The sequence below is a fragment of the Monodon monoceros genome, unplaced genomic scaffold, assembly GCF_005190385.1.
Source record: "Monodon monoceros isolate NGI ecotype Baffin Bay Population unplaced genomic scaffold, NGI_Narwhal_1 Super_Scaffold_4, whole genome shotgun sequence".
NCBI classification, from domain to species: Eukaryota; Metazoa; Chordata; class Mammalia; order Artiodactyla; family Monodontidae; genus Monodon; species Monodon monoceros.
In genome coordinates, this window is record NW_021703781.1 from 74,228,381 (window position 1) to 74,243,690 (window position 15,310).

The 15,310-nt window shown below is 51.4% G+C and overlaps 1 protein-coding gene across 1 annotated transcript in view; it reads right to left on the reverse strand.

The window, feature by feature from the left end:
- The window catches only part of CPXM2 (carboxypeptidase X, M14 family member 2), a 123,082-nt gene extending 113,026 nt beyond the window's left edge, over positions 1-10,056 (reverse strand). The window contains exon 1 of the mRNA XM_029201100.1: positions 9,437-10,056. Coding sequence (XP_029056933.1) covers positions 9,437-9,737 — 301 coding nt within the window. The 5' untranslated portion in view covers positions 9,738-10,056. The remainder of the gene's footprint in view (positions 1-9,436) is intronic.
- Between the last annotated feature and the right edge of the window lie 5,254 nt (positions 10,057-15,310).

Genomic DNA, 15,310 nt, shown 5'->3' on the forward strand with positions numbered 1-15,310 from the left:
ATTCAGAAAGGCCAGAGGAGGAGGAGCGCCAACCTGAGTGTGGCTGATGACATCAGCCTAATGTCACCTCGGCATCTGTCCCATTTTTGTGGGTGGGAATGCCAGCCCGGTGACCTCCACAGATGACTTCTTCTGAAAGAGCCTGATCGAGGGTCTGTAAAAATCTTGATTGTTTGGAAAACTGGGTGCCATAACTTTTGAGAATCAAGCGTCTGATCTGGCAGAAAGATAATATGTTAAGGGAAGAAAAAGTTTTACAAAACATGAGAGGAAAAAGCCATCCAACCCCTCCCTGGAAGCCGGCCATTCACTGCAGGCCTTCCCTCTGCCTGGGCAACCTCTACGGGGCCTCCACGGCCAGCATGGGAGACAGAGTCAGAGGACACAGCCCCACGAACACCCTCAGCCTCACTCCCCTGGGCTGGACCCACGCCCCATACTCAGCTCTGGGAATCCAATAATGGCCCAGATGTGAGGCAGATGTGCTATCACCCCTGAGACCAACATGTGGGGAACAGATTCCCTGCAGGGAAGTGGCAAAGGGACCGAGAAAACAGGCAGGGCACCTGCCACCTTCTCTAGGGAAGACGCACTTCCAGGACATGTACCTACAGATCTGGTTCCAACCCCAGGCGGCCAGGTTCTGCCACTGCACCGACCATGTGTGGCCTCGGGGGACCCACCTCACCCCTCCTATGCTAATTCCCCTCATCAGTGAAATAATGAGACATGGTACCTGCCTCGGTGGGAGTTACGGAGAGGAAAGAGATGACATACATCAAAGCACTGAGGGCCGTGCCTGACCTGCAGTGACCTCTGAATAAAAGACAGCCTCCACCTTCTCACCCTTCCTGTTAGTCCCAAGTCCCGACCGTCACAAAGCACCATCCCAGGTGCTGGAAGAGTAACAGCCAACACGTGGAGCACGGGGCACAATTTACAAGGCATTTTCACGTAGATTAAAACATTCGATCTTGGCAAATACCCATCGAGGGCAGGAAGCTTGCTACGAACATTATTCTACAGAGGGGGACACGGAGGCCCAGAGGAGAAGAGACCCACCCGAGGTCACTGACAGATGCCAGGCCTAGGCCCTTCCCTGCCCCTTCTTCTCGTACAGATGACAGAAAGAGTGAAGTGGAAATAATGCACAGAGAAGGAGCCAGGACCAAATCAACATCTCCATCTGGGCTGCGTGACAAAACTGAATTCCTTAAAAGTAGCAAACTGAATTGCCGATGCAGGCCACATATTCTATTCTGGTCCATGGTGATAAATATCACGCTCCTTGATTGACAGAAAACTATTTTTTCCCCTCTCTATACTAGGAGCTTACAGTAGCAACCCCAGAATCCGAAAAAATTCTTTGCCGCATATGTGCATTTTCCCAAGAAATTCCAGCCCTATGGCACCTGCGCTCCCTCTTGTGAAGGACGCAGCCCCACCCTAAGCTCCTTGCCTGGCTCCTGTGAAGGAACCCGCGTGAGGAGGAAGGATGCGAGAAACCAAGCCACTGCAGGTTCTCGGGAGCTCCCCAGAGAGGCAGCCTCGCGGCACCGGGACAGACAATAATTCCGCTTTTCTCAAACACCATGGGACCAAGGAGGACCTTGCAGGCGAACGTGAAAAGCCGAAACAAAAGCAGTTAGAAACCTGTGCTCCCGGGACTTCCCCGGCGGTCCAGTGGTTAAGACTCCAGGTTTCCACTGTAGGTGGCGTGGGTTTGATCCCTGGTCGGGGCACTAAGATCCCACAGGCTGCGCAGAGCACGCAAAAAACAAAAAACAAAAAAATCAGAAACTCGTGCTCCCTGTGTGTGTTAGCAAGAAAAGGATCATGACACAGGGAGGGGACAGCCTGTGTCCTTATCGAGTTCCCAAATCTGAGACCGTCAAGCTCCTGGCAGAAGGAGGTTTCCCAGGGATCAGGTGAAGCCTGAAAAAAGGGGCTGAGTGGCTGAAGGACGTGCCTGCGTCCGTTAATCAGTGACCTTAATGGTCTGGGCTGGAGACGGAAGCACCAGTGCAGTTTTCTAAGTACTTTTTCAGCAGGGCTGGATCAAAGTCAATCGATCAATCAGTCCGTCAATCAATCAATCAAAAGCCCTCCCCTGCTCCTGCTTGGCTGTGTCTTCCCTGGGAAACTAGCCGATCAGACGATGACCTCCTCTGGGCTGGCCTCCTGTGCAGAAGAAAGACCTTGGTCTCGTGCAGAAGACTTGGCCTCCACCAGGGTCCCCAAGGCAGAAGGGACAGCCACGCCCAGCCTCTGTGCAGCAACAGCCACCTTCCTGACCTGCAACCAAGCAAGAAGCCCTTAGCCTTTAAAGAGATACCCCGGTAACCACAGCAGGTGGGGTGTGCCAGCCCTGCAGGGGGCACTGCTGGTACTTGCTGGTCTCTGTTTGGGCTCTGCCTGGAACCAGCCTGAGACAAGGCCTTGGAGGCAGGAGCGAATGTGAGAGGTGATTTCATGAAGCACAAATGAAGAAGTGGAGGGAGTGAGACTCAGAGAAGGAAACGCCGATAAACCGGGCTGCACCGCTAAGCGGGACCCATCAGGACTCAACGTAGCCGGGGGACCTGAGGACGCTGGGTAGGAGCTGCCTCTGACCTGTCCCTCGAAAGGCTGCGAGGCTGTGCATCGACCTTCTGACCTCACACCACATTGGGAAGCTTATTATCATTATTATTTTTTTTCCCCTGTCACAGTGAGGAATTCGAGGCGTGAAGATGTCATACGTGCCCATGAGTGGCAGAGCCAGATTTTGAATCTCTCTGAATCCTGAAAAAACTATGCCAAACTCTTCCATGTGCCTCTCATGCATCAAGTATTCCATAAAAATCTAGAGTCTTAAATGAAAAGTCTTAAATGAACATTTGAAGGTGTCTTGTGTGGCTCTGACCATCCTACGATACCCAGATCAGTAGTTGATGGGATCCCAGCCAGTTACGAACACTAGCCCTTCCCGTAGCCATCCAAAGCTACCCCAGTTTTATGGGTTTCATGATCCCAGAAAAGCAGCGATGGAGGCAGGGACCTCAGAAGGCCACAGAAGGCAGAGCCATTGCTGGAGGCACAAAGCCTGAGAGCTCAGGCTCCCTGGCCACCTCAGACATCCAGCGGAGACTCCCACCTCAAAAATCCAGGTTTCAAGGGACTTCCCTGGCAATCCAGTTGTTAAGACTCCACGCTTCCACTGCGGGGCGCATGGGGTCAGAAACTAAGATCCCGCATGCCGCATGGCATGGCCAGGTTCCAGGGCCCAGGCTGCTGTTGCCACGGGACTGAAGGCACCACCCACCGTGAGGTCTGGCAGCCAGGGATGCCCAGGGCACGCAGGAAACGCGGTGGCTATTTTCAAGAACCACAGCATCCAACCCAGCTTCCCCAAACACGCAAGTGTCTGTCCCTTCATTATCCACGCACAAACCCTGGTTTCTGGAACCATGGGCACAGTCGAGAGGAGATCTGCCAGCGCGAATAGCTGACTTTGGAAAGCATTTTGGAAACAGAGGTGGTGTCTTAGAAAGCTGCTTGCTGATGTATGTGAGAAGACCTTTTTTATAAAAAGTCCTTTCCCTTGGAATTTTGTAGGGAGTTGGACCAAACATTTTGGATTTAACTCTTCAAGGGAACATATAATACCATGATATAAAGATTTCTTGTTATTTGTTTAGGTGTGCTGACAGCCTTGTGATTGCTTTTAAAGTATATAGTGAAATATTTACAAACACATTCATCTAATCCTCACACTCCAGCTTTGCCCGGCAGAAGACATTTCCATCTGAAGGCCAAACCTTGCAAGACGCCCTGAAGAGTGTTGCAGCAAAAACTTAAAAGTGAAGCTCTTTCCAGCAACTAGCTGGCAGCGCATAACAGAAAGGGCTTTGTTTACAACCAAATATGCTCAAATAACAACTCTTTGATTATCGCCGCCCGCCCGCCCGCCCCCCCTCCCCCCCAAGCCGGGGCAACACAGCACAAAGTGCAAACTCCCCAGTTCTGGGCACAGACATACGAACAAACATGGATCGCTGCCCACTCTGCGAATTCCACGGACTCAAGACCGTGGACCAAAACCATGGATGCAATGCAGGCGGGCGTGTATTCCAACAGAGGTACATGCTCCCCAGTCCTTGAAGAAAGCAACAAACAAGCAGGAACCCAAAAGTTAAAGGCTACTTCTAACCCAGTGGAGGGGGGAGAACAAAACATCTTCAAATCACCTATTAAGAGTCTTGTTTATTAACTTGGTTGTTTCTTCCTACCACTTGGGAGGGAAAAGGCAAATCAGTTATATAACTGTGGTTTACTTCTCTGTTCCATGTTTTTCTCTACAAAAAGTATGGCTCCAAACCAAGTCCATCAATTTGGAGATGACATGAGACGTACACCCCAAATCCACTCCCACGCCCAGAATGTGGTCCGTCATCTCACTCTTCACCCTGGGATGATGAAAACTAGGGCCAGGAGACTCACTCTTTGGACCTCAGAGCATTCCAACTGCAGGGATCTAGAAAATATTGAATTTGGCTAGAAACAGCTGAATAAATGGAATTAGAGAGAAGCAGCTTGCCAGGTCCCTGTGAAGAAGAACATGCTAGCAATCAGTACTATTTATCCAATGGATAAGCAAGCTCGCAAGGTGGTGTGCACCCATCAGTGGAAACGTGTGAGCCAAGACTGGTGTTGAAGTAAACTTCCAGGGGCTTCCCTGGTGGCGCAGTGGATGGGAATTCGCCTGCCAATGCAGGCGACACGGATTCGAGCCCTGGTCCGGGAGGATCCCACAGGCCGTAGAGCAGCTAAGCCTGTGTGCCACAACTGCCGAGGCTGCGCTCTGGAGCCCGTGCTCCACAGCAGGAGAGGCCACTGCAGTGAGAGGCCCGCGCACCGTGGCAAGGAGTGGCCCCCGCTCACCACAACTAGAGAAAGACCCAGGTGTGGCAACAAAGACCCAACACAACCAAAAATAAAAGAAATAATTTTTTTAAAAAAGTAAACTTCCAGGCCCAAGATGGAGTTGCTCTTACCCGAATTGGCTCTTAGTTAGCCAATTCCCCAACGCCAAGCCAACTCTGGGTCTTCTCACCCCAAGCAAAGTGGACTGTGACACCCCAGCCAACCAGATATTTTCTATGCTCTCCTTCCTTGTTCTTTATTCTTTGTCCTATAAAAGCTTCCTGCCTTCTGCCCCATTTTGCCATTCTCCACAAGGAGACTGTCCATTTCATGAACGTGTTAAAAAAAAGTTTCTATCACCTAAATTGTCTTCTTCAATCATTTTTTAACACCGAGCAGCCCACTGTCGGAATCTTGCAATAAACAAGAACTTGCATGCAATGAACACTTAGGTTCCTTGAAGTTCTAAAATCCTGGGAGTTACTGCTGTTCACAATGAGGGCTTCAGAAATTTTATGGTATTGAGTCCCACTCCACCACAGAAAAAGATTTCACAGTTCTGTATCCTGATGGTGGTGATGGTTCCATGAATCCATAGATGTGAGACAATGCAGAGAACCACACACACACACACACACACACACACACACACACAAATGAGTGCATGTGAAGACCAGGGAATGTAACCTAAAGTTAAAAGTATTGTACCAATGTCAATTTCCTACTTTGACATTGTATAGAGCAGTGATTCTCAACCCACTGATGACAGGTGACACTGTCTAGAGACATTTTTAGTTGTCACAACTTGGGGGAGGGTGCTACCAGCATCTAGTGGGTCAAGGCCAGGGATGCTACTAAACATCCTACAATGCACAAGACAGCCTTCGCCCTGAGACACACGCACGTGCGCACACACACACACACAATTGGCCCCAAAATGTCAATACTGCCGAGGTTAAGAAATCCTGTACTGTAATTCTAAAAGACGTTATCATTGGGGGAAGCTGGGGAAAGAGTATACAGCAGCGGTCCCCAACCTTTTTGGCATCAGGGACCAGTTTCACGGAAGACAATTCTTCCACAGACGGGGGGTGGGGGGATGGTTTTGGGATGATCCAAGCGCATTACATTTATTGTGCACTTTACTTCTATTATTATTACATTGTAATATATAATGAAATAATTATACAACTCACCATAACGCAGAATCAGTGGGAGCCCTGAGCTTGTTTTCACTTGCCACTCACTGATAGGGTTTTGGTATGAATCTGCAAGCAACTGACTATTATGGTCTCTGTGCAGTCAAACGTCTCTGCTAATGACAATCTGTACCTGCAGCCGCTCCCCTAGCATCACCGCCTCAGCTCCACCTCAGATCATCAGGCGTTAGATTCTCATAAGGAGCGCACAACCTAGATCCCTCGCATGCGCAGTTCACAGCAGGGTTCGCGCTCCTATGAGAATCCAACGCCGCCACTGATCTGACAGGAGGCGGAGCTCAGGCGGTAATGTGAGCGATGGGGAGCGGCTGTAAATACAGATGGAGCTTCACTCGATCGCCCGCCACTCACCTCCTGCTATGCCACCTGGTTCCTAACAGACCACAGACCAGTACTGGGGACCCCTGGTATACAGGATCTCTCTGCACTATTTCTGCAATTTCCTGTGAGTCTAGAATTACTTCCAAATAAAAACTTTTTAAAAAATTGAAGATTTCACTCTATTCAGCACGTCAGGGCTCTACTTGTCCCGAACCTGTCAGCCGCTCGTGGAAGATGCAATGCTCTCAATTAACCAAAGGATTCAGCTGTCCAAGCCACTTCCGGGAGAATGCCAGCCCATGACATCCATTGCATATTTCTGTGGTAGCATGAAAGAACAGTTAAGGGGCAAGTCAAACTCACACCAAGATCAAATCCCCAATGCCCCTGGCTCCTTAAGTATACCTCCCTATGGGATTCAGACAAGACTCCCTCCTAGACCCTGACGCACAGAACGTCTGCCTTCCATCTTCCCTGGAGCCCAGCCTTTATGCAAGATACCGGCTATCTGGAAAATACTTCATCATCTACAAAGACAAAGCACATGACAGACTTTTCAATGAGTAGTTACATATGCTTTCACTTTCTTTTTCTTCTCTAAATCTTACCTCTCACTCCCACCTCAGTGTCTAGACAGTGCCTGGTATGTAGCAGGCACCATCTACCCAGTGCAGAAGTTCACAGCAAACAGAAACGAATGCTTCTATTATATCACGAGCAGTACATATATCAAGCCACCCCTTAAGGGGGACAAAATCATCTCCTCTTACTGCAATTTAACTGCACAAACTATCACTGAGCCCCCCCCCAGTCAAAGTCAGTCTTAACCAAGCTCCCCCACTTGGGGTCCAGGGTAAAGGGTTCCAGTGGTCAAGTGCCAGAAATGGCGGAATGGGGAGAACAGACTTGAAAGTATTTGACCAAGGCCACACTTTGTTTGTCAGAGTCGGGGAGCTCTGAACAGCCCCACACAATTTATTAGAAACACACACTCCAGGTAGGAGGCCTGGAGGCAGCTCTCCAGAAGCTGAGTCTCTGGAATTTCCAGGGCCCTGTTTTTATTTTGGGGAATCAGCAATGCAGCCCTCAACACACCTGCAATAACCTTCTCCAAGACGCCAACTTTGGTGCTTTCCAGGAGGGCGGGGCAGGGGCTGTCTTGCGCTCCCCTACCCCCAGGACCTCACCCAGCATCTGATGTTGGAAAGGTTCTCCTGCGGGGTTATGAAGAACTCACACAAGGGCTAGGGCTAGCACAACCACGAGCTGACACACTGCAAGCTTTTGTTGAAAAGTTCATCAAACAGCTGACAAGTAAGGTAGCAGGCACTAGTCGTCTTGGGCGGATAGATGCTGAGGTCCGGGAAGCTGAGCGCTGAGCCCCAGACCCGGGCGTTAAGTGCAGTCCTCACACTCTCCGTCTGCGGCTTCTTCCATGCTCCCCTTGCCGTCTCACCAGTAAATACCAGAACCTAACAAATGTGTCTCCCACTCACCTCTCCCAACCATGCCCAGCGCTGTGCTAACCACGTAGCAGATACTAAAAAAAACAAAAACACATGCCGGCTTGATTCAGACTACCAAACAAAAAAGATCTCGAGTTAAAAGCACAGGAGAAGGGCTTTCAAATCTCCCACGCCAGCGAGTGACCCTAAGCAGCTTGCCTACGTGGCCAGAGCCTCAGTTTCCTCATCTGTCAAGTCACAAGAATACCCACCCCTCAGAGCCCCTGAAAGAATGAATGAGACGGCTGCCCGTAAATCTCCTAATAAAGTCGCAGCAGATGGTCTACAAATATGAGTGTCTTTTCCCAGCTCCTATTTCTGTTACACAACTCACAGAACTGCCTGCAGATGCACAGAGTCGCCCACAGACTGAAACAGGGCAGGACTCCCCCTCCAGGTAAGTGCAAAGGAGCTGCTGAGATGGGCCCACACACTCAAGAGTTCTGAGCCAAAAAAAACAAAACAAACAAACAAACAAAAAAAGAGTTCTGAGCCGTCATCTCCACTCCTTCCCCACTGCCTCGCTGCTATCTCTTGTGAACAGTTTAACCAAACAAAGGTGATGCCTTTCATGCCAGGAGCTGTGTAATCGTGCCACTGGCATGTATCTCCTTTCAAGGAAGGCCGTTACAAGGCCGGAGAATTTGGCCACAATCCTGCCTCATGCCTCAATCTTTAAATACTAGGACCGCAGCCCTCTGCAATTTGAGCAAAGAACATTTGGGACAATGAAGAGAAAGTCCCCCTTCTCAAGGAGTGTAAGAAACTAAATGGAAGTCATTTCCCCAAGACGGGGCAGGCGGAAAGTGGGGATGCAACTGAGAAGGCTGGGAGAGACGGCCGGCTTCAGGCGCCACTGGGCTTCCCTAACCCCTCCTCCTACACAGGAGTCCAGCCGCAGCCCAAGGCTCCCCGACAGAGGCTCTGCCATCCTGCCCTTACTGGACAGATTCAAGGGACCCACAGAAAGCAGGAGGGAGGGGGCCGAGAGGGGACCCTGCCTGGGGAAAGGCCCACCGCTGAGCTCTCCCCAGAAGGCCACGGTGCCAAAACAGACCAACTAGTCACATCGCCAAATAGGAAATTCACTCTCAAGAAAACGCCCTGCGAGAAGACTGAAAAAGTAGGCAGAGTAGGAAGAAGTGTCCGGCAGAAAGATCCTTTGCCCAGGGAATTTCAAACTTGGGGCATTGGGACCAGCTGCCCAGGCAGCTTCCCAACTGCACAGTCTGTCTCTGCCTGAGAGGGGACCGCCGGTCGGGTTTAAGTTCCAGGACGCTCGGAGCGGCCCGCGGGATGCGCAGTGCAGTGCCTAGGAAGGGGGTGGGGGGCAGCGAAGGGGAGGTTCACCGGTCTCTCATCCCAGACACACGGACTGCGAAGACTGCGAAGCCTGCGGTCGCCTCAGACCCGGCGGGCTACCGCTGGGACAGGCGCACAGCCACGGGCACCCCCTCGGGCCGCGCAGCGCAGAAAGTTACTTACCTGGCGGAGGCGTCTCCGGAGCCAACTTCTCCCTCTTGGGAGCTTTCTTGGGCTTGGTCGCCTTCTTGGGCGGCCTGGGCTCGGACGCGCGCAGCTTCCGCTCCTCCTCGCCGGGCCCCGCGGGCAGCGGCGGCGAGAAGGGCTCGGGCTCCAGGCGCGCGTAGTAAGGCTCCCGGCTCCAGATCTCTTGCACGTAGTAGTCGGGGTCCTCGACGGCTGCGCCCTGGGCCGCGGCCCCGGCCAGGGCCACCGCCAGCAGCGCGAGAGCCAGCGCCAGCGCGGCTGCCCCCCGGCGGGCCATGCCCGCTCCTCCCCGCGCCCGGGGCAGGGTCACGGTCGCCGGGAGCGCCGGGCGGGCGGCGGGCGCGGACAGCGGCGCAGGGCAGGGGCGCCGGCCTCAACAGCGGGGCACACGGGACGCGGAGGCGGCCGACCGGCGGCGCGTGTGACCCGCTCTCCGGGCTGGGCTGGGCTGGGCTGGGCTGGGTTGGGCTGGGCCGGGCCGGGGCGGGCAGGGGCGCGCCCAGACGCGGGGCGGGCGCAGAGGGGCCGGCCCCGCCCTTCCCTCCTCCCTCCCTTTCCGGCCGACCCCGCGGTGGCGGGCCCTTGGAGCCGGGTGTCGGGAGTCCCCTCCACCCCATCTACTGTCTCCAAACCTCCCCCTTTGCCAGCACTCCCGAAGCCGGCCAGAGCTGGGCGCCTGCTTCCCCAGAGGAACCTCGAGCCGTTTTACAGGTTGGGGAACCGTGACCCACGATGAGAAAGGATCGGCCCAAGGTCCTAAAGCAAATTAGAGCCCGAAGCCTAGTCTCCAGCTCTCCTGACCCCTACCCCGTCCCTGGCTCCACATCAGACACGGGTTCCCCACCGGCCAGACAGACCTTTCCTCAACCTGACCATGATCCTATTTCAGGAACTATGAATGAGGAACCCAGGTCCCCAGGGCTCCGAGGAGTAAAGTGTCAGGGAGGAGGGGGGCGGAGCCCTGCTCCTGACTGAGAAGTGACCCTGTTGGGTGAGGAGAGAAGAGGAGTCATCCTCCGGCTGACGTCCGGGCGGTCACAGGGCGCATTTCGTTCATCGGATGAGCAGGTTCCTGTCTTCAGGGCAGGGAGCTCACACTACCTTTTGAAAAAGTAGCTTATGTTCTTGGAAAACTCTGTGTTCATCTTTCAGGCTGGGATGTTGGGGAAATGGGGCCTGCATTGGTTTTCTATTGCTGCTATAACAGATTACGACAAATTTAGTGGTTTAAAGCAACACATACTTATCATGGTACAGGTCTGCAGGCTAGAAGTCTGAGCGGGGGTCACCAGGCTAAAATCCAGGCTTCGATCACCAGGCTGCACTCCCCGGTGGGGCCTATGGGGAGGAATCTTCCAGGCTCACACAGATGTTGGCTGAGGTGAGTTCCCAGAGGTGGTAGCCTTGAGGTCCTCTTTACTGGCCGGCCATCAGACTGGCCAGTCTTCACTCCCAGGTGCTGCTGTGTTCCTTCTCTTGCTGGCCATGAGGCGTTTCCAGCAGCCTCTCTCTGGTCCTGTGTGGGGCCTCTACATCACAGAGCCAGCACTGGCACGTGGAGTCCCTCCAGTGGCTTCAAATCTCTCCCCTTCTGCCAAATCTTCCCTCTTCCCAGCTGGGGAAAATTCTCTACTCCTGGATCGGATGGACCCACCCAAATAATTCAGGATAATCCCCTTCTCTTAAGGTGGTGACCTCAATCACATCTGCAAAGGCCATTTTGCCATGTAAGCTAACCGGTTCATGGATCCCCAGGATTCAGGTAGAAATATCTTTGGGGAGCCTTTCTGCTGACCCCAGAGACAGACTGACCCTCAACTCGCAGTTGGGCTATCACCTTCCCAGTCCCTGTGGACCCTACCATTCCAGGGTGCCACTGAGTTGGGTCTGGGCACTCAGGCAAGGCCTCCCCATTTCCCTGGAGTCACACTTCTGAGCCCACACAGTGAGCAGGCTTGGGCCATCCTCTGCCTCTGGCCTCTCCTATTTGCCATCTGGTTTTCTCTCATTATCCCCACACAGACCGATTAACCAGGCCATCCTTTAGGGCAGGTTTCCTGGGCTCCCAGACCTCAGGCCAAAGCAGAATGGATGGGGGGGGGCAGGTTGAGGCAGGGCCCTGCCCTATCCCCAAGGGCCAGGAGGCCTTGGACTTGGTTGTCAACTTCCCAGGGAATTCTGGAACCCAGAACCCGCAGAGGTCTCCAGAGTGAGAGAAGAGGAAGGCCCCCTTCCCTTCCCTCTACTCTCCAAGTAGGCCTGGGCTGGGCTGGTCCATGACCCCCTCTGGATGCCTTCCCACCCTCTTCCAGGATATATCTCCTGGGGCTCTTTTATCTAAAGCCAGGCACTCCAGACAACAAAGTCCACACGGGGCTTCAGTGGCCAAAAAGCAGCAAGTGACACACCCAGAAGATCCAGCTGGCTGTGCAAAGCGCAAGCGAGAGGGTCACCTGGAATCCTCCATCCAGGCAGGGTTGCACCCTGTACTACCTCCACCAGAGACCCCAGAGCTTGCTAAACACACAGATGCCCAGGACCCACCCCAGACCTACAGGATCTCCTGAGGGGTGGGATTGGGTGCTGGCACGTCTAGAAGCTCCTCACATAATTCTGATACAGTTAAAGTTTGAGACGAACCTTCTCCCTCCCATTGTACAGAGGAGGAGACTGAGGTCCAGACTCACCCAAGGACACAAAGCAAACTAGTGGCAGTCAGACTAAATCCTTCTCTCCTGCCTTTATCCAATCGTTAAAGTCAGGCAGCCTGAGTCTTGATGGCCCCAAACCCACAAGTTTTGAAAACGTGTTGCTTTCCTGTCACCTCTTAGGTAACTAAAATAACATACACCTCCTCTGCAGCGTCTGGTAAACGATCAGAGAATGTCCCACTCAAACGTGATTCTCAGCACATCCCTCGAATCAGGAAATGAATCCCACTAATCACTGTTCTCTGTGTTATTGCTTGCTTGTTTGTTTTCCGTGGAGAGGCACATAATTAAAGCAAGCAGAACAAACAGAACAAGAATTGACACTGATGCCAATGTAGCAACCCGCTGCACGGTTCCTGGAGCTGCCTTTGTCTCCCTCTGATTCTCCATCTCTGGGGCTGCTCGCCTGGAAATTTGCAGGGCACAGCCAGAGTTCATGAAGTTTAGGAAGAGGGGTTGGCCAAGCTGACCTCATTCCTTTGTTCACCAAGCCGCATCCTGTTTCTCCACCCCAGCTTATCTGCCAGGGAGGATTCCTTCATTCTTCAGCTTCCCAGATGAAGACTTTGCCCCATTTATGCTTTACCTTCTAAGACTGCTGGCACGCCTCTGAATCCTGTTGCTTATTGTGGCACATCTTCTTTAACTCACCTCTTCCTCCATTCCCACTGGCAGTATCCTGGTCCATTGCTCAGAGCCTCGTGTCAGATTACTGGGACACTTGCTTGGCAGGTCTCTCTGCTTCTGGCCTCTGTGACTTGCTGTTCACCCGACATGGGAAGCTACCAGCTTTCTCCCTGAAGCACCCATGTATACTGTTGCTTGCCTATTGAAAAACCTAAAGTGCTTACGCATCTCACATAAGTCCAACCCCTCTGCATAGGACTCAGGCTCACGCACCCACCCAAACTCAGTTCCCCCAGTGCACCAACCAGCAACAATACGCTTCACTGCCCCTTGCTCAGTGTCTATAAAATCTTTATAAACTGGTAATTATTATAATCTGCTAATTTCACATCCTCCACAGACACAATAGAGTACAAGAAAGATGGAAAATTCTCAGTAAGTCATTGTTGCGTGATTAATCATGAGTGAGGGTCTTTCATGGCATCAGCAGAGAGCGCTTTTTTCTGAGACCTTTTTGTTCTCAACCTAATAATGTATTTATTTAACTTAAGTCTAGGACCCTAACAAACGGCTGCTTTCATCTCCCAATAGTGTAAGTGGAGCTCAGTAAAGTACTAACTAATCTTGGATATTTGCCAAGCTATGAAAGCGACCCCTCCAGCTGGGTGTGGTAGCTGGGGCAAATTTGGAAACCAGAATGGCAGCTCAGAATCCCCTCTGGTTTCTGAGTTCTTCAAATGGTGTTTTGTTTTTTTTTGTTTTGTTTTTAAGTCAACTCGTGGTTTGCTTCAGTTGGGAATCTGTTTATGTGCATTTCTGTTAAGCAAGGTGAGCCAGGGTTCATTCATTCATTCGTTCCCGAGGCTCAGGGTTCTGCTTAAGCCAACTTCCGTTCCACAACAATCTGTACTTGTCAAAAAATCCTCAAACATCTTACAGAGCTAATAATTTTTCAAATATTTATGAGCCCCACAGAGAAGATTTATGTTAAGCTGCTTGACAAGGAACAATAGAGTGTGCAGGTCCCGGGAACATTCTGTTGAAACAAATGTTGTCAAGACATCAATACTTTTATAGCATTTTTCATAACGAACTTCCACACTTGCTCATTTCCCTAATTATCCCTGAGACGTTTACACTCAGAGAGAATGAAAATGGATTTTTTTTTAAATCGGTAATTTGAAAAATTAGCTGCTATATAAAGAAAAATACACGTTCAGGCACAGTCATTGCTAAAAATATAGTCTCGAGATAGCTGCTCACAAAGAGAGATACTAAGTTGTTATGGCAACGATGATTATAATTACGAAGCTGGAGGGTTTTTCCCGTTCATCACTCTGTTGAGATGTGGTAGTTTAAATGGCAGTGTCCTTTGTAATGTCCTCAATCTCATTACTACATAATCACCCATTTCATATTTAATTTTCAACATGTTTGTTCTCACTCCTAGACTCTATAGATTTGGCATCTTTTGATAAGCTTCATTCTTAGATCATGGGTCCCGTACCCCTGCAGCTCATTTTCTCTCCTCAGTATTGCCTCTGCTCTGTGATTTCATTTTTAGTTTGACCTGGGGAAACTTGCTTTGGCTTGAGATATCCCATTTGTAAACAATAAGATGCTGTTGTCAAAACTGTTAAGAAATCATACCAACAGACACTTGGGGAGACATTGAACTCAGATTAGTCAGAGGCTACCCAGTATCCCTGGAGATACAGCATTCCTTGGTCACCTACTATGTACAGGACAATTTGCAGATATGATCACATCTAACCTTTGTGCTGATTTCTCTCCATGTATCCATTCCCATCTCTATCCCCCTCGGTCGTCTGCATCCTAAAAGCTGACCCTTGTGGAATGAACATCCTTGCCCTCTGGTTTCTGATTGGTTATGGTCAATAAGAGGTGTCAGTAGGAGATGGGGGGTGGGGGAGAGAGATCTGGGTACTACTCCTTCCCCCAACCCTTCCATGTCCCTCCCTACTTTGGCCCCAGGGGTCCTACTGGTGGCTGCATCTTTGTGCTGCCCTGAAGCCCCCCTCCTCAGCTCCTGTTCTGCAGGCTGATGGGCAGTAATGGCTTCCTGCAGGTCTAAGCCTGTTCCCACTAGTCTCTGACCCATCACAGGGCCCAAGATGCACTTAGGCACAGGCCCACCCAGTGCTAGTCATGAGGGGTTCTTGGGGGTGGCTTTAGCTGCCAGCAAATCTCTAGCCCCTTCTTCCAGTGGGATTGCTTAGGATCTAAATTCCGCACAATGGAAATTCTGGAGCTGTTTCTGTGGTCACTTAATGCATGAAACCTAAAATAGAAGGAGCGTTCATCTCTGTGGAATCACTGTTTGCATGAAAAGGAACTCAGTGTGAGAAACCAGGACACAAAGTCTAGGAAGGTTCTTTCCTGTCCCCCCAGCCCACCACCAACACATGGGGCTGCCGCGCTCTAGCCCAGTTCAGAAAAAAAGTTTTCAAAGGTCTGAAGCTCAGGCCTTCCCCTTTCTCTCCCACTGTCA